The sequence below is a fragment of the Argentina anserina genome, chromosome 2 (assembly GCF_933775445.1).
Source record: "Argentina anserina chromosome 2, drPotAnse1.1, whole genome shotgun sequence".
Lineage (NCBI taxonomy): Eukaryota > Viridiplantae > Streptophyta > Magnoliopsida > Rosales > Rosaceae > Argentina > Argentina anserina.
In genome coordinates, this window is record NC_065873.1 from 9061438 (window position 1) to 9081609 (window position 20172).

The following is a 20172-nucleotide window of genomic DNA, read 5'->3' on the forward strand; positions in this document are numbered from 1 at the left end:
CTAGGTTTATTGTTACTTCAGGTATCTAATTGAATTCATTACCCTAATTTACTTGTTAGTTGAGTTGAGAGTGTTCGTGCAATGTTTTGGGAGGAGTGGAAAATCGAAGATTTTTGGGGCAGCTTAGGGCTGTGGGATAATCTGTAGTTTCTTTTTGGGTGAATTATGCATGTTAGGGTGTTGCGAGTTTCATTTCAATTGATACTTAAAGTACGGGAATCAGAATGTTGAAGAGGTGTAAAGTTGTTACAATTGTTGTCATCATTATTCTAGAGACCTTGGGAGGTCTTGGAGAAAGAGTTGTCTCAGATGACAAGTCTTTGGGTTAGATGGAGCTTTAGATTGAGCTAGAACTATTTTAAGTTCAATTGTTACTAGTTGGGGTTTTAATTATTTTGGAAGGTTAATCTGTGCGGATTCGAGGATGAGTTATATGTAGTTTCGACTTAGCAACTTTTGGAATAGTGTGAAGACTTTAATTAGTCTCTAATGAAGTTGTGCCTTGAGCTGTGCAACTTCGAGCTAGTTTAGGTGAGGGGAGTTTGGACCTTGACCATTGTTTTGTGTTCCTCAAATGATATTGAGTTGTGATCTTGCTATGATTAGGTACGTATATTATGCTTGCTATAGTGTAATTGGGGTGATTAGTGTGTGTTGAAGACGCAGCGGGAGCAAGAGGAGAGTAAACCTTATTTGATACAAATTTAATTTGAGTTGTTAACATAGTCCATATATCATTAATCTTTTAAAAATAGTTCTAAAAATATGTTTTGGTTTTAAATAACATGAACTTGATCATTAACAGTTCATGGGTAAGTAAATGGTATTTTTATAAATGATTTTAAAGGGATTCGGTGATTATGGACTATGGTTAATGTTGAGAATGAGATTGGTTGTGCTTGTGATTATTGATATAGTATAGTATAGTTTATTTGTATATGTATATTTAATGGTAATAACAATATACGTATACATGTTGCTATATTATATTATATATGGTTATTATTGTGTATTTTGGATTAATTGAATGTGGTTATTTGATAATGTGGCGGAAGGGATTGGAAGAGAAGAAAATGTACTTTCCGGTAAATTGGATTATTTGATGTTGATTGTGGTTTATTGTGTGGAAAATGAGACCGAAAGGGAAGAAAATGTATCTTATGGTAAATTTGATTATTGATGTGGTGTTAGGCCGGATGAGAAGAAAATGTACTTTCCGGTAGAAGTGTTGCTTCATTGTGGGTTTTTTTTGTTTTACCTAAGTGGCGTTAGGCAAGTGTCGGAACCATACTTTGGCCGGGTGTGGGGTGAGTAGCTAGAGCTCTAGTCTTTATTGTCAATCTATTTATGGGGGCGATGATAAGGTCGATGTACCCTCAGGAATAGAATTTGTGAGTTGAATACATATTTTTCCATTTTGTTGTTGTTCTAGTGTTTTATGAGGGACTAGAACCAATGGTTGTTTGTTGCATTTGGGTCTTGATTTTTTAGTTGAGTTGTAAAATTCTTCTCCTGTGTTTTTTTAGGGTTAATTCCTCATATGGTACTTAAAGTATGACTACTTGGACAATTTGGTACTTGATGTATGAAAATGGATAATTTGGTACATGAAGTTCTCATTTGTAAGCCATTTTAGTATATCTATCAATTTTGATCATATTTTTAGGGTTATTTTCGTCATTCTAGCCCTAAACTCATTAAATTCACATTTTTCTTCATTTCTTCCTATAATTGCCTCTCTTTGGAGATAATTAAATTGATATATCTACTCCATTTAGCATCTACTTCGCATATATTGAAAATATATTTTTTTTCTTAATATACTTATTGTATCATAATTATTTTCTGCAAAGGAAATAAATTGCCTTTATGTAATTGTAAATTTTTATTGAAATATATATTTTAAATTACTTATAATTAAAATTAATTTAGATTGATAGCTACATTATGAAAACTTATATACGTAAATCCAAGGTACAAAATCTCCCCGACATTTCCAATATCTCAATTGAAAAAAAAAACGATATATCTTAGGGGTAAATATCTTATTTTTTCCCGTATCTGCGATATTTCTCCGATAACATAAAATATCTCCGATAACATTTGAACCTTGATTAAATCATCACATATACTAAGTGGATGAGTTATCAAATTTTTAGTGATAATTTGGAGGTATTATGAAAAAATGAAGTAAAGTAGAGATAAGATGACAAAAATAACCCTGAAAATATGGTCAAAATTGACATAAGTACAAAAATGGCATAAATTTGAGAACTTTAGGTACCAAATTGTCCGTTTTCATACATCAGGTACCAAATTGTCCAAGTAGCCAAACATCAGGTACCATAGGAGGAATTTACCCTTTTTTTATGCATGTGATCTTCTGAACTAAACTATATGCCGGGATTACACTTATCTTATTTGCTTTCACTTGTGAATTCTTGAACTTTGCTTTTATGCATGAATCACAAATTTTTAACATGCATTTTGTGTGACTACGTTTTGTGGAGTTATGTGAGGTTGCTGATATTGAAGAATTATAAGAATGAGTTTCTTGAGTCAGGTTTACTCATACGAGCTTTATAAGCTTATCGGGTTTGTTGTTTACAACTCAGTGCACCAATCCATGGTGTAGGATTTTATGTGGATATGAGGGTTTTTAGGTTCGCAACAGAAGATTAGAGAAATTGAGTTAGAGGTAGAAGTTTTGTAATTCTTGTCTTGTTTGTAGTAAGCCTCTTAAGAGCGCTTAAATTTATTTATTGCTCAATTTTGTACCACTATGTAAGTGTATGAGTTGCTTTTGATTCGAGTTGTCATGTCTTCGAATTTGAAAAATAAGAGCCGCATTAGCCTCGAAGCCTCTCACAGTCTCTATTCTCAATTTCATATAACTCATCCCCAATTTCTAACTTCACATATCTTGAGCCTTTGTAAACTCACAACCCAGCCAATACACACCAAAATTATGATGTAAGCAAGATGTAAACTCACAACCCAGCCAATACACACCAAAATTATGATGTAAGCAAGATGCGAGCCTCATTTACTTAAATATCAACTGAGATCAGTTGAATTCTCAGAGTTTTGTAATCCTCAATTGATTTTGGTAACGGATTCATGATTCATTGAATTTGATAATCTAATATATGCTATCAATTGACCGTGATTATCTAATATATATTTTAATGTGTTTTGGTAGGAAAGTCTTTTGATTTGAGATTGCAGAGGCGATTAAGGTCTTGCATTAGGTGAGTTATTTGTATGAGATCTGTTGGGTGTTGATTTGTTGAACTGTGAATATATGTTGCTTGCTGAAAATATGAATTATGTGTGGTGATATATGGTAAGAGTATGAAATAGAACTTGAATTTCCATGATTGCAATTAACTTTGATTATGTTTAGCTTTTTGAAAGTATCTATCAAAGTATGAATAGAACATACTTAATCATGATTTCTAATTCATCTATGTAACGAACAAAACGTATGAAATATAATATTAATTAAACTGGGTGTGTGCAACTTATGTAATACCCCAAATTTTTGTCGCTTTAATCGACGATGTTAAACGAAACGAAACCGAAGTTTAAAAATTAAAAACGTTACATTTCCGCAATACGGGAGTCGACTTTTCTAATTCATCTATGTGGAACACGTCAATACGAATTCGTGGACACGTCACGCGTTCTAATCGGACGTCGTATGTGAAATTTATTAGCAACGGAAGTTGGTTTCCGATTTTGAAAAAGGTATAAAAAAAGAATTTTAGGAAACTAGGGTTTCCTAAAATAGAAACCCTAATTTTCACACTCTCTTCCCCACAGCCACACCCCTCAACCCCGAGTCTCTCTCCCTATCATAAATCTCTCTCGGCGATCTCGCCACACCGGCCGCCGTGGCTCTCACCGCCGCTTCCAAGATCTTTGCGAGCTCGATTACATCAACCCCCGAGCGAGACGCACCCTCCCTCGCCACCGTGAAGCTCGAGCAATAACCCGAGGATTTTGCGACTTCCACCATTGTCCAAGCTCTTCTCCGGGGAGACCAGAGCACGAGGGCTAGCTTGTCATCACCGATCCTTGCCGCTAGTGCCACCTCCAAGCAGATTGGAGCTTGATTAGCGGCGCCACCTCACCCCTGCACGACTTTCCGGCAGTCCTAAGGCTCAATATAGGTACGTAAATGCTTTAAATCGATTGATATGCGTGATTGTGTGAAGTTTGTGGCGATTTGTGGAGAATTGGAGGAGGAGGAGGGAGAGATCGTACTGCCGTATGTGGCGTGTGAGGGAGTGTGAGGGGGGGGGGGGGGCAGGAGACGGCCTTAGGCCGTGGAAGGGTGGAGGAGATGAAAAGGGAGAGTTTTGGGCGGCAGTGGGCAAGCTACGCGTGGGCCCAACGCGCGGCTGCTGACAAAATTTATGTACGGTAATTGTAAAAAAATTAATTATGTATAGTAAATGTAAAAAAGTCATTTCTATACAGTAATTGTAAAAGTAATTTTCTGAAATAGTAAATCGGTGATTAGTATTTACTGAAACAATAATTATAATGAAACAGTACATTGGTGTACAGTAATATGTAAACAATACGTACATAAACAGTAATATATGAATAGTAAATACGTAAAAAACCGTATATTGCTGAACAGTAAACAGTAGTATTGATTCGGCATTTGAGGTTTTACGTAACGTTTCTAACCAGTTTTTATACAACTAGGTGATCGACAAAACAAGTGAAGGATTTTCTTTCGGTATTGTGGAAATTACGCTCAGGAAAATAAGGTGAGTAAATCTCACTATGACGAGTCTAGCATTGATGGTGATTCATAATTATGTTTTATTTTAAAAGATCGAACTATGATATGTATATGATATAGTGGGTTGTGTATGTGTATAAATGGTAAAATCGATACATATATATGGGTTGCTATATTATATACTGTCATATTCCTAGTTCCAAATGAGTTTATTATAGCACTGATATTTATTTTATTTGAGCATGAGTCGATTAGTTTTTGTACAATAACATGTGCGGATTGTATTGTACGTGGCTTTTAACTTGAATTATGTTAAAACGTTTTTCTGTCTTCGGGCGTGTTGGCATATCAGAACTTAGCCTTGGCCGGGTGACAGTTACGATTCAATTAGAGCTCTAGTCTGTCTGCCGGTGTACTGCATGAGGGGTAACATATGTGTTACCTGCTTATGAGTACCCATATTTTTGTGATATTGGGTAACATATGGGTTGCCCAATGTCTGACGGCGTAACTGCATGAGGGGTAATAGATAAGTATCTGAGTCTTATGAGTACCCGTATTATAAATGTATTTGGGTAAACAGATGGGTTCCCCGATTTCTCATTAGCACTTATATTTTCATATATTATTTGACAACCAGATGGGCCAGCCTGTGACTTATGAGTGCATTCATAATCAAACGTTTTCATTATTTTTCTCTTGTAATTCTATGCGTGTTTGTAGACACATGAAATTTAATGAAGTAAATTATCTTCGTTAAATAATTAAATCGACCAAGAGCCCGACAAAATTGCACACGTGGCCAAAAGTCAACAAAGTTAGTGCGGATCTGAATAAAACTCGTGTCAGCACATAAACGGATGATCGTAATCTAAACTACGTGATTCCGAAAATTGAATGTCATTCACAATTCGAAATGGTAATCGGATATTTGATAAAATTAATAAATTCCTTAACGGTTATAATTAAGTCAATTATGTTTTGATTAATTTAGTTATGAGAATAACTAATTTTAAATTAATAGAAAAATGATATTGATTTAATTATACAATTAAAGAAATTTATTATTTTAGTGTCATTAAAATATTCTACAAAATGGAAGCCTTGACACTATAAATACCTCTTTCAACATAAAGAGAGGGGGGGATTTTAGACTTGAGAAGAAGAGAGAAAATCACTTGAGCAAGATCACTCTCGAAAAATCCCGAAGTCTCTCTCAAGTCCACGAAGATCATCAAATCCACGAAGAATCATCAAGCCACCAAATCGCTCGTTCTTCATCAAATCCAAATCCAAACTCAAGTCCACGAAGAATCGTCAAGCCACCAAATCGCTCGTTCTTCATCAAATCCAAATCCAAACTCAAGTCCACGAAGAATCATCAAGCGGCCAAATCGCTCGTTCTTCATCAAATCCAAATCCAAATTCAAGTCCACGAAGAATCATCAAGCGGCCAAATCGCGCGTTCTTCATCAAATCCAAATCCAAACTCAAGTCCACAAAGAATCATCAAGCGGCCAAACTGCTCGTTCTTCATCAAATCCAAATCCAAATCAAACTCAAATTCTCAAGATCAAGTGCACGTCACCTCAAATTCTCAAGATCAAGTGCACGTCACCCTTGAGCCAAGTCATATACAGAGATAGAATCAGAGGAGTTCACAAAGATTGTAACCCTGCGCTTGATATAAATAAATTATATTTTTATTTGTACACGTGTCTGCACTCTTGTTTGTTTTTAGATTATCGTTCTACAAATTGGCACGCCCAGTGGGACATTTTTGGCCTCTCATCTCCTTCTCCGAAGAAATCTTTCGTTTGTGCGATGACTTCCAAGAACAACCAAGGCGTTCAATTGAAAAAATCCAAGTCCACAACTGGGAGGTTAAGCGGAGAGACCGAGCCGGTCAAGAAATCCAAACAAGCATTCTCCAAATCAAAGAGTGAACCGATTACCCTTCTCACCCGGAGTGTGGCTAGAGCTCAACCCACGATGTGTATGGCACTTGCTAGTAAGCCTCGTCAACCAGTCATCACCTTGGAGAGCTTGGGAGCAATAAAGCATGTCTCTCAAAGTGGGAAGAAGCAAGTGTCAAATGAGAAGGAGCCAAAGGAGCAATCTCCTCTATCCGTTCATGGTGATGGCCCTATTCTAGAAGACGTTTTCTCTGATGACGAATCAAGCACGACATCATACCATGGAAGTCCCAAAGAAGATGGAGATAACTTTTATTCTATGACACATGAATCCTCTTCTGACAATGCGCAGGTCTTGGTGACGGGGGCATCCACAGTCGAGGAGCAACTCTCCAATCTGTTGGAGATGGTTGAAAAGCTCACCCGAACGGTTGAAGAAAAGGATATGCAAATCGCTGAGCTCTATAGCAAGTTGGAATATCACAATGATGAGAACTCCACCAAAGGGTCACATGGCAGGAGTAAAGTAAATGAAAAGGGAGAAACGTCCAAGAACGATGGCGACTCCCTTGGTTCCTTATCACCCCAGAAATTGTAGGACATCATCACCAACTCAATTCGGGCTCAATATGGAGGTCCTTCTCGTGACTCCCTCACTTACTCCAAACCTTACACGAAGAGGATCGACAGCTTAAGGATGCCGCTGGGGTATCAGCAACCAAATTTCCAACAATTTGAAGATAAAGGAAACCCAAAGCAACACGTCGCCCACTTTGTGGAGACTTGCAGCAACGCCGGGACAGAAGGCGATCACTTTGTTAGGCAGTTTGTTCGCTCGTTGAAGGGAAATGCCTTCGAGTGGTATACAGACTTAGAGCAGGAGTATGTTGACAGTTGGGACCAAATGGAGCGCGAGTTCCTTAATCGATTCTATAGTACAAGACGGACGGTGAGCATGATGGAGCTAACTAACACGAAGCAACGGAAGGATGAACCCGCGATCGACTACATCAATAGATGGCACTCACTTAGCCTTGATTGCAAGGACTATCAGAGGTGTCAACCGTTGAAATGTGCATCCAAGGCATGCACTTTGATTTGCTATACATCTTACAAGGAATCAAGCCTCGTTCGTTCGAAGAGTTGGCTACTCGAGCCCACGACATGGAGCTAAGCTTGGCAAGTCATAAGAAAAAGAATGAGTCCCTGGTTGACCAACGAAAAAACAAAGTTTTCGGAAGCAGATTTGACAAGGTTGTGAAGAAGCCTTCCAAAGAATCAACGGTCATCAATACTGCACCGGTTAAGATCTCTACGCGGTATAAATAAGAGTTCAATAAGGTGGAACCTCCTCGAACCTACGATAGGAGTAAACGCACGTTGAAGGAGATGGAGCGAAATACGTACCCGTTCCCAGACTCTGATGTGGCGGGCATGTTAGAGGATCTGCTCGAAAACAAGATAATAGAGCTTCCGGAGTGCAAACGTCCAGAAGAAATGCATCGAGTCAACGATCTGAAGTATTGAAAATATCATCGCTTCATTAGTCACCCTTTAGGGAAGTGCTTTGTTCTCAAGGATTTGATAATGAACCTCGCCAAGCAAGGGAACATTGAGCTGGACGTTGACGATGTTGCTGAAGTCAATTGCACTACCGTAACATTCGGGTCGTTCGAACCAATTCCACTCCCTGTTCACCCGATGAAAGCATCGTTCTGTTTCACAAAGGAGGTGCGCGAACATAAGAAGACCAAAGAAGTTAAAGAATGTCCTGCTTCCACACCTATCCTCCAAGTTGCCTCTAATGTCGATGATGAAGGATGGATTATGGTCACTCGGAGAAGAACTCGCAAAGGTATGATGCCAAACTCACCGGTTGCCCGACCAAGTTATAAGAAATCACCTCCACGACGGGAGGAGAACAGACGAGGACGTTTTGAGATGAAAGTCGTTCCATATTTGTGGAAGCCTCTTCGCCGAAAATTGTCAATAGAGCACTTGCCTGCAAAACAACCGAAGGTCACTTCAATGGCCACAAGTTGTGAAGTCAGCTCCAAAGAAGATGAAAAGCCTGAAGCAAGAGAAATAAGTGCAAGTCAAGTGTTAAAAAGGAATAAGGTGTTGAAACAATTGGAGAGTCTACCTTTCCAACTTAGCCTCTCTGACTTGATGCAACTGCCAAAATCAACAAGATGCTTACTTGTGGAGTTACTTATCGACGTAGAAAAACACTCCACAAGCATGAAGGAATGTGGGGCGTGTGATGCATATTGTGATACCATTCACTTCACAGATGATGACCTCCAATTGGGCTCTAAGCCACATAATCGACCTCTTTTTGTGACAGGGTACATACGAGAGCGGAAGTTGAATCACATGCTCATAGACGGAGGGTGAGTAGTAAATATCATACCCAAGTCGACCATGTCTCAACTCGGCATCAATGTTGATGAGTTATCAAGGAGTCGTCTCATGATCCAAGGTTTTCAACCAAGGAGGACAAAGAGCGATAGGAATGATGCCAAATCAAAGGACATTGAGCTTCATGGTAAAGTGTCGCAAAATGTCAAGCTTACCGAATTTGTTTGTTTACAACCTGGTGCACCAATCCATGGCGTATGATTTTATTTACTGGTGAGGGTATTTAGGTTCACATCATGAGAGATTAGAGAAGTTGTGTACAATAATGTATGGGTGATATTTGAAGTTTATTCGAATTATCACGTTTTCAAATTAGAATTTTATTGTTCATAATTCAGGACGTGACAAGACATGACTAAAACCCACTACACTACTACTCACCGAAAGGGGAATATTATTATGGAAAAATAAAAGACTAAAACATAAAAGCTGAAAACTAACCTAGGCCCAGCCCACCCTTAACCATGAATGCAGACAGCCCAAGTCACAGCCCGTCAGAGCAACCCCTGTGCACCGCGCCAACAAGCTCCACTCTGTCGTCAGCAATCCCACCCCTCTGACAAACCGCGGCCAGAAGCCTCGCGTAGCACTGTCTTCGGTCAACCGCGTTAGCCCGAAACAGAGCCCATCTAGAGACCCATCTAACCGATCTCGGAGAACCACCCAAAAACTCAGGGTAGATCATCACCACGGTCGCCCCATCTCAACGCACCACCTCCTTGCCGCCAACCCGATAAAAACTGCAGCACCCGTCCAATGAGAAAGAAGCCCAGCCAGATGAAGCCGCACGACAATCGTGCACATGCTACTCCTTGAGACAACTCCCTGGAGAAACCAAAAACATCCACGCCTCATCTAACAGCTGTGCAGGATGGCCACTACTCAACCGCGCTCCATTCCCGTCCGACGACAGCGTTGATCGACACACCGTCGGACGAAATAATCAACCCAATGTTCAAAACCCTAGCAGTAGGCTCCGAGAAACCCGGTTGGCTCCTCTTGGACAACTATAATGTATAATATGTGCTGAATATATAAAAAAATATTTTATTACTTAAAAAAGTAAAAAGATTCTAGCCTTCTCGGACGTGTTAAAGCACATGTAAAATGACGTGTTTATTGTTTTATTACTCATAAACTAACTTATTTTACTGTTGTTTAAACGTGTGCATCACATCTGATATTCATTTTTTTAGGAAGGGTTTCATTATTTTGATTTTACTTTCTTATCCATTATTTAAATATAATCAAATTAATAAATAAGAGTATATGTGAAATATGTATTTGACCATCACGTATAATAAATTGTCTTAATATATAAAAAAGTAAAAAAATATATCGGTAATTTAAAAAAAGAATAGCGGAGAATATATCAAAAATATCGGAATATTTTAAACCTTGTCACAGCCGCACAGCGTCTGCTAGCCACGCTGCCCTCTTCTGTTCCTACACAATCCACAAACAAACCAGAGCCCTCATCCAAACTTGATAAGACTAGAACGCCAAATCCCTCTCTCTCTCTCTCTCTCTCTCTCTCATGGCTTCCCTCTCTGCTCCGACTCCAACTCCAACTCCAACTCCTCACAAGCTCACCTTCCCCAACCCCAAATCCTACCCCTCCTCCGCCAAATCCCCATTCTACCCTTCCAGGTTCTCCGATTCCTATCTCTGCCGGTGCCGGAACCCCTCCTCTGACTCAGTCCAGTGGAGATGGGACTCTGCCCTCCAGGACCTTGTCAGAACCGCCATGAAGCGACTCGATTCCTTCGTCAGTCCGAATGCTGCCAAAGACGCGGCCGAGGAGGAGGAGGAGGAGGAGGAGCCCGACTGGGATTGGGATCGCTGGCGTCAGCATTTCCTACAGGTCGAAGAACAGGAGCGCCTCGTCTCACTCCTCAAGGTTCCCCCAATCCCTTCTTTCCTTCCTTTTTTTTTTCCATGGCTAGAATTTGGATTATATATTTGTGTGTGTTGTCGAAACTCGAAACAGACACAGTTGGGCCGCGCTGTGAATATGGAGGATTTCGAGGATGCTGCAAGGCTCAAGGTTGCCATTGCTGCTGCTTCCACAAACGACGTCGTCGGCAGAGTCATTTCTCAACTCAATGTCTGATATATCTTTCTCTTAATAATCGTATCTCTCCTGCTTGCGTCTCTGTCTGCTGCTAACATCTCCCATCATCTCCATCTCTCTCCATGCAGAGAGCTATACGCGAAGAGCGTTACCAAGAAGCAGCATTTTTCCGGGATAATGCCGGAGCTGGATTAGTGAGAAGCTTTTACGATGATCTAATATTTCATGACATAATTTATACCATTTAGCTTTGTTAAGTTAACAGTGATTGATTGCTTCTTTTCGGGGTCTTAGGTTGGTTGGTGGTCTGGCATCTCAAAGGATAAGAAAGATCCTCACGGCCTAATTATACGAGTAACTGCAGAGCATGGACGATATGTGGCCAGGAGTTATAGTCCCCGGTATGTATTTTCTATTCTCTACTTTAACAATTTGCGGCCCTAGCTTTTCATCGGTGAATAATCTTCAGAATCAAGATTTCAGTACTTGTCTTATACTTGTCGGGCTGATGTCCCACAATTATAACTTATAAAGAAAACAGATGGTAGGAGAACAGCTGATGCTAATTTACTGTACATACAAGACTTTCACCAACTAAGAGATTATTATTTCTGCCTAGTAACTGATTTAAGAGATTAATTGAACTAGTTTGACACACCACGTTTGTGCTGCTTTGTACTGTTTATGTGGGATTCTACCTCTTCAGTCATTTGCAACTTCAGTCTGTTTGAGCTGCTTTTTATTTACGGCACCAACAACAAAGAAGGAAAATACAGGCACTGAATTAGATATGGTAGTGGCAGATATTGTGTGGTGGGTAACCACTACAGAATACTTAAATGCTAATCCTTCAACCTGGATCCATATACGTGTCTTTCTTTCTTTGTGGCTGACAAAATGATACAATAGATATTGACAATTATGAACGATAATAAGGGTTCAAATTTCACTTCAAAATTATGAACTTTTATACAGGAAGAAGTACATGAGAACCTAATCATATGGATATCAGTTTATAACTATCAACCAAAGCTTTCACATGGGACATATGGGGATGTTTTATAATTTGGTTAACTAATCTGTACAGCTTTGATCTTACATATGTGTTTATCCTGTTATATTTGACTTTTGATTTGCTAAAAATCCTCTGTAGTGGACGTTCGGATTCGCATTTCAGTTAATTTCTTTGTTATTGACCTTCTGTTGGATTCTTGTCTTTTCTGCCAATGATGTATTTTTTTATGCTTTTACATCTTCTCTCAGGCAGCTTGCTACAGCTGCAGCTGGCGTTCCGCTGTTTGAGATATTTTTAACTGTGACTAAAAATGGTGAATACAAACAGCAGGTATCCTCCATTGTTAGGAATTGTAGTTTTATCTACTGTAATGATCACAAATTTTCTAGTGCTTGGGATCAATTTTGAATCTTAAGTGGTGTTTTGTGGAAGTTTTCTTATTAACAAAAATTAAAAGGCTACAATAAACCGAGGGAAAAAAAAACACTGCATGCGTGTCCTGAGCATGATCACAGCTTCTTGGAAGCATGGTTCCAAAACAATGTAGGGAAACATGCTAGGTGAAGTGAGTCGCAGAGGATCACAGACTTTTCAGAGATTATTTATGTCTTATGGACTGTTTAATGTTAAGAGCACCCTTAAATTATGAAGCATCATTTCAAATTGTTAAATTAGAGTTTTCTTTGGGGGAAGGTTTTTGGAGAGTTCCTCAGCTGAAAGATTTTCTTTGAATACGAAGAAGTTTGATATTCTTTCTGGACTACCTTTTTTCTTTTCTCCTGATGTTGGTTAAACTGACTTTTTTACCAGCATTAGCCAGTTAGCAAGTAAATGAGGTATTGATGGTGTACTGGACCTGTAGAGTAGCTAGCCAGATCAACTTCTTAGTCCAAGTGGGTTGAAGATTAAAAACACATGATTCTTTGATATAAATAACATTGAACGCAGTTCCATAAGTGAAATTTCTGGAAGTTCATCATATTAGTAATTAGTACAGAAGTTTGATATAATGGTGTCAACACTGGAAATACTCTTGTTCTGTTTTTAATTATGTTTACTACTGCAAGACTCCTATATATGTCTGGCCTTTTAGTCAAATAATTCTTGTACATGTTATTGATCCCCTTTTAAGGACGTCCCTTCCCATACTAAACAAATATGGCAAGTATTGTAGTTAAATTTTTTAATGCCACAATATCAGGCTGTGTACTTAAAGCGGGGAGGAGTATTTCCAGATTCTCCACAAGTTAACTCCACAGCAATGGACACCTTATATCCTTTAGATTCAACACTTGAAAAGAGTGATCTATCTCTTGAAGGTAGTGACGATACTGAAGATGGTGATGAAATGGATGATGATTTGGATCTTTCTGAGGGACTCTCTGGATTTCAGAGCATCTTAAGAGATATGATTCCTAATGTGAAGGTCAAGGTTTTGAAAGTGATCTCACCGGGAAAGGTAGATCGGGATTTAATATCTAAAGTGATTGAGCAGATCATTGAGGAAGATGATGAAGCTAAGGATAATGAAATTGAGAATTTAGAAACTGAAGACGAGGACGGAGACGAGGAAGAAGACGAGGACGAAGACGAGGAGAAGGTTGAAGGTGATCAAGAGACAGATGTGATTGAACTGGATGCTGATCCTGCAATTATTCAAAATGCAGGGAGACAAGAAATTTCAGTTGAAGTTGTTTTCGGTGGTTTTGGGCAGAAAGTGTCTAACATCCCACCTAGTAAAAATTTGCTCCGAGTCCCTGCTAAAATAGAGAAGAAGGGGCGTTTATCATTTTCCTTTACTGTTGAGAAAGATATTAATCAACAGGATTCTTGTGACAAGGAACAAAGTCCAGGAGATAAAAAAGCTAAACTTGGAGGTCAACGTAGCATCAACAATGTTATGTTTGATCTATCTAAGCTTATTGGAAAAGAGAAGATACCATTGAAGGTTGGCTTAAATATCATTGTTGATGGAGAATGATCTGTGTCTTGGCAAATATCCTTTACAGCTTGATATTTAATCTTAAATTTTACTCCTTAGGTACTCAAAGATGTTGGTGAGTTGATAAATCTCGCTCTCAGTCAGGTTCAAAATCATCAACCATTGTCAGGATCCACTACTTTCAATCGCATTGAAATGCCTGTTTCTCAAGATCCATTAAATGGTGAGCTAGTAGGAAGTCTTGCTTTCATTTTGTATCACATATTTGATGTCATAGATACAAGGAGAATATGTGCTCAAAGCTGTTTTCCAATTTTGCACCACACTCTTCCCAAAATCATATTCTCCTATTTCCCAGCACAAAGTGATGACTCGAACAAAGTCAATCCATACCATGAATAATAGAAACATTCTGTGGGCTTTTACCATCAAGGTCATTCGACAGTATAATGTTCCATTTAGATCAAATATTAAAATTTTTTGTTTTGTTTTTTTTTTTTGCAATATGACAGTTTAAATGATGTTGGAAAGTGTTCCTGATACTGTCTCTGTTTTTTTTTTTTTTTTTGTAATGAAAGAAGGTACGGAAAGCAGTAACTGTTTGTAAGTTTCTTTACAGTAAAGAAGTTCCATTCCTGACTTTATTGACCCTTGCATTGAATGTATATATCAGGGCTATACATTGGCGCACATGGGCTATACACTTCAGAAGTTATACACCTGAGATGTAAGTTTGGCCAATGGAAAGAAGGGAATGAGACTAAGGAGACCTCAGACCTCAAGTTTTATGAATATGTGGAAGCCTTGAAACTTACTGGGGATCCTTATGTGCCAGCTGGCCAGGTAATTATTAGGATGTTACAAGTGTCTAGCTTCATAAAATATTGTGGAAATAATACATCACTAGCCTCGTGCCCGTGTGATGCACGTGTTGTGATCGCAGAGGTTTGCAGAATTGTATTCTTGATTCTTGAAAACCCATTTTTTTATGTAATTATATTTCCTATGAAGGATAGTTTTGGTAAAACACATTAGTAAAATATTTGTATTTTACATAATTGTCCTTATGTCTGTGTGTGAGAATAAAGTTAGAGAAGGGTAAAATTGGTAGTTCACAATTTGGTGAAGCTTTTAGAACATGGCTTTATAGTAGTAGAGATGTAATTATCCTCTGTGTGTGTGTTTTTTTTTTCTTTTTTCTGATCATGTAATCTAAATTCAAACTAGATCTTCAAAGTACCTACCTGAGCTTTGCTATGAATGACTAGTTACTAAGTTTCTATCAAAACCTGGAGATCTCATCAATTTTGTTTTATCAGGTGGCATTCCGTGCAAAGATTGGGAAAAGATATCAGCTTCCTCATAAAGGGATCATACCAGAAGAGTTTGGAGTGGTAATTTTTTAGCTGGAGTTACTTTTTCTGTTAACTTGTCATACTATTGTATTTTCCCTTTCCTTTTTCATTGAAGAGTGTATTTGTTCTTTTGGAAACTCAGGTTGCTCGATACAAAGGACAGGGGAGGCTTGCTGAGCCAGGGTTTCGTAATCCTCGATGGGTTGATGGTGAACTTGTTATTCTTGATGGAAAGGTCTTACATGTTTCTTTAGCATCTTTGTCTGAATCAGTTGTTTATTTTCTCCTTTGAATGGATAGTTACTGAGGTACACCTTTATTGAACTGTTGCAGTACATTAAAGGAGGACCTGTTGTTGGGTTTGTTTATTGGGCGCCAGAGTCTCATTTCTTGGTGTTTTTTAATCGATTGAGGCTTCAAGGCTAAGTTCATTGTACAGCTTAAGGTTTCTGATATGTTTTTCTTCACAATTTTGTAGGGTAAGTACCTTCGCATTTTGAGAAAGTCTGCAATAATTTCCAGATTTTGTATCTATTATTTTTTTTTGTGGAGTAATCTTTCAAGTGTTGTCCTCCGTACTAGTACACAGGTTTAGGAATATGACCATATATTCTTAAAGTTGTTTGGTAATCACACGAGCAATCCTTTGTTAGAAATGATTATTTTAGCTCTGAGTTACTGAAATTTGGATAATTGATGGAGTCAACATTAGGTGACTGCTACAGATGCTTATGGTGGGATTTCTTTAAATATGATAAATTTCTAGTAAAGATGCCATTTGTGGTTTCTATGCAGTATAAAAATAGAGAAAAAAGGCTTCGAGTCTCAAAAAGTGAAGGGAGGGTAGAGATCTGTGCTTCTTTTGTGGATATCTGTTCTTGCCCAGTCCATAAAATACTATTTAGGATGTTAGTAGGAAATATGAGTAGTTTGATGACTTGCTCCCCTTTGGTCTGGTTTTTAAACCCCCATGTGATACATATGTAGTTTCTAGCGATCCCATCTCCTAATGATTGTAGGGCTCAATCAGAGATTAAGTTTAAGCATCAGTACGTTTTCCTTTGTAATTTAGTGGTTTTCCAGCTGTAGTCATGACTTCTGATGGAGGTTTCTTTTGTCCTGAGGTGCAGTTTAGATATGGATTACATCTCCAAAGGACTACATATCCAATGCTTATTCTACTGACCGCACATGCAAGCATGCCGACTCAAAAACGGTTACTGAAAGCTTTGAACTGCAATAGAGTAGCTGATGTCTTTCTTTGATCCTGTTTCTGGAAAATCATTTTCTGTCAATATGTGTCTAACATCCATTGCACTATCAGTGTTTTCTCTTAATTAAGATACACGCAAGTAATGCTTCTCTGCAGTCTTTCTTCTAGCCTTGCTGTAGTAGTTGATATTTAGAGATGCTATTAGGACTTGATAAACAGTTAATCATATACGTGATGGTCTCATTCCTGTATATATTAGGGTGGCGTATATAATGTAAATTATTAGAAACCAAAGCGTTTTTGGTTTATTACTTTTGACGTTATTCCGCTACATTCTTTCTAATAGGATGTCTGCCTTTCTGTTCCTATATATGATTGCAAATTTAATTGTATGTCCATTATTTCAGTCTTTTATGCACCAAATAATCTAATACTAAATTCGCATAAAACAGAATCTGGAACAGAAGTGGTGATATTGTAATAATGATCCAAGTCGATTTGATCTTAAATTGTTCCGGTCTAAATTGAGGTTCTTTTGTTAGAATCCAATTGGTATGATTTCATTAGGGAACTGCGCTCTTGTTTATCTGCAAGGAAAGTGTAGTCTCTACGAATGTCATTTTGATTAAGACTTGTTTGCGAGTGCGGCTAAGCTGCGAGGAATTATCGAAAATAAGCTGCAATTTTCCTGTTTAAAAATTCATCGAATACATTTTGCAACTGTCACATCTCTATTTTTGAGTTTTCTGGTTCTATCTATATGCCTTTTGGCTTCACCAATGTCTTGTCATGTTTCATCTAATCATCTACAATGAACCAACTAACTAAGTACTTGATGAGAGTTGAAGGGAATCTGTGCTGGTATTTTTCAATGACAATGATTTAGTAATGTGCTGCAGGAGGACATTTGAGGATTCATGAAGCAGAAAAACCATTTGAAGAGCTACAAACAACCTGACATCGATTCCAGATTTATCTCTACCAGACTTGTCTGAAGCATTCGCCAATGTGAGTGACTTCAATGCCACTCGAGCTCGCGCTGCACTAGAGAAATAACAAAGAACCAAAGAACTATAGATCCGAGATTCAGGTCAAATGAATTGTTAACAGACTACATCGTGCCTGGTAATTAGTACCAATTGAAGACAACAAAGAGGATATGCGACTTAGAATCAAGCACTATGCACGCTCTTAAAATTTTGTAAGTGATCTATTAGGCTTTGTTCAATCACGTCTTTTATCATCTTGTCATACAAACTGATACAATTAAGGAATAGGTTTTTAGGGTTATGCTTATTAGTTATTATGCATGTCTTGTCTGGTTTTTTAACTTCGTCATAACCCTCACTGTTTTGCTGAAATCATGATGGAACGAGGAAAGACTAAACAATCTCCTTTTAATTATCGACATTGTGCAAACTTTTACATGATACAGAATTACAATACTTCCAAAGTCGACCGGATTACTCCTAAACTTGATCTTCTTCAGTTCTTCCTAGTATAGCTTAATAGCTAGAGTTAATATATAGGGATAAATTAATTTCCATGACTACTGGTTGGTATTGTTGAAGATGAACATCTCTGTATAAGTGCTTGTTTCACTGCACTGTGGTTAGATAAAGCACCAATGCGGAAGCGGTAACACATTAATTCAACAGAACTCCTCCAGAATTACTTATTTTCATGCATAGAAGGACATGAGCTTCTTGGTTAAATTCTCACATTCCAACCTGTAGAACGTATCTACCTGTAAAACAAGTGGAAATGAAGAATGTAAGCGATCAAGCTAGCACTTGGTCATCACTTGATGCTACTTACAGTACAAATCAAAAGAATTAGAGTAAGAAAATAAGCTAGAAATTACCTGCAGATGTAAATTATAGAAGATCCTTCCTCCAGAGGACTCAAAGGAAGAAGCATTCAGTATTTCAAGACCATCCTCCTCCAAACTTTGCAAAATCCGTGATATGAAATTGTTGGTTGACTTAACCGTGGATATTTGAATGGCAATTTCACCATCACTAAGACGATTTGCTGAAACAGCAGATAGTGAGCTCCGACTCCTCCGAGCTGCGCTTTGTAGTTGCTTTTCCTCTTGTAATATTACATTTCCTTGCTTGGAAATTTTCGAAAGAAGCTCGTCTCTTTTTTGATTTAGTTCCTCCACTTGCTGCTGGAGCTCTGGAATGTATTTCAACACCCGTGAAACAGTGGCTGGAATACTTAATCTTTTCTGTATTAGAGGAAATGTTTAGTGTGTGTAAGTAGGATTAAATACGTACTACTATTATGTAGTATGGATGCTTAGAAACCAAGTTTCCAGAAAAATATATAGTATCAACAGTTTATGTCATGGTACCAAACCATCCCTTTAGACTTTCTTTTGATCCATGTTATAGAAACACAAATTAATTTTTGGGGTATAGGAAAGAAATGTACTCGTACCACATGATCAGCGGGTACTAGAGAACGCAGTGATGAGTACAAGTTGTTGATCTTCTTGCGGCGGTCACGCTCGCTAGCGTTGTGGTTAAGCTTCTTCGCCATTGAAGATGTGTTGGAGTCGTCACTGATTGCAGTGGATGGCGTGGAGTGATCAAGCTGTGGCTGCAGAGTTGTAGGGAAATGAAGAAGCGATGATTCTGCTGAGAAGTAGTTATTGTTGTTGTTGCCTTGACTTAAGGAATGATCTTCCAAGGGCCATCCAATTGTTGGAAACAGAGGAGGAGATAAAGCCAACATGGTATGAGACATGAGATTCCTTACTTTGCTGAGTTCCTCAACTGAATTTGTTGGGATTTTTCGTAGATCATGACATTCATATACAAACAGCCATCATTTTCATAATCTACCTCAGCATCATTAGATTATTCAGAAGCGTTAGGAGTCCATTCACTTAAACTACTTATAAGAATAAGAATTTGTTCATTACAATAACATGGTTAGTAAAATGAGTTGCAAAGCGTGTGTGCGCCTGTGTCCATCTGTTGTTTCCATTAGATTCTCTCAAGTCCATAGAGAGAAATGTTCCTCGAGCTTAAACAATTGTGTCTATGTGGAATTGTGGATTGTAAATAAAATTTGGGTGCCAAAGAGAGGAAGTGCAAATAGCTTGTGCTGTGCATAAAATACACGAGGCTGGGAGAGACTAGGTCACTAATTCCACGTGCCCTAAGCTTCTGTTTCTCATCAACTAATTAACAATATTATGTGCCTGTGTGTGAATGTTTATATCTGCTTGAACTGGATATAAATAAGCAGAAATGACGTTTTCCTCCACATTTCTGCCTGTACTGGATTAACAAATTAGTTTAGTTATATGAAGGCTATGAACAATAATAGCATGATGCCGCGTCTACTTTATTCACCCTCCCTACTCATTTCACCCCACATTTTTATTTTACTATTATATTTACACCCACTTTGTTTTCCAAACGTATCCTTCTATGCGAAATCTAATTGAAAAAGAAAGTTTGT

The 20172-nt window shown here is 38.2% G+C and overlaps 2 protein-coding genes across 2 annotated transcripts; one reads left to right on the forward strand and one right to left on the reverse strand.

Annotated features, from left to right (window-relative positions):
• The first annotated feature begins 10549 nt into the window (after positions 1-10549).
• On the forward strand, positions 10550-17080 carry LOC126783516 (protein EXECUTER 1, chloroplastic). Its single transcript, XM_050508997.1, has 12 exons — positions 10550-10996; positions 11087-11203; positions 11299-11364; positions 11465-11571; positions 12434-12515; positions 13387-14133; positions 14227-14350; positions 14801-14970; positions 15447-15521; positions 15625-15717; positions 15816-15961; positions 16613-17080. Exons 1-11 carry the CDS (start codon positions 10634-10636, stop codon positions 15906-15908), a joined length of 2037 nt encoding a protein of 678 aa, XP_050364954.1. The 5' UTR covers positions 10550-10633; the 3' UTR covers positions 15909-15961; positions 16613-17080.
• Positions 17081-18248: 1168 nt separating this feature from the next.
• On the reverse strand, positions 18249-19437 carry LOC126784718 (transcription factor ORG2-like). Its single transcript, XM_050510207.1, has 3 exons — positions 19141-19437; positions 18560-18928; positions 18249-18442 (listed from the first exon to the last, which is right to left on the reverse strand). Exons 1-3 carry the CDS (start codon positions 19435-19437, stop codon positions 18377-18379), a joined length of 732 nt encoding a protein of 243 aa, XP_050366164.1. The 3' UTR covers positions 18249-18376.
• Between the last annotated feature and the right edge of the window lie 735 nt (positions 19438-20172).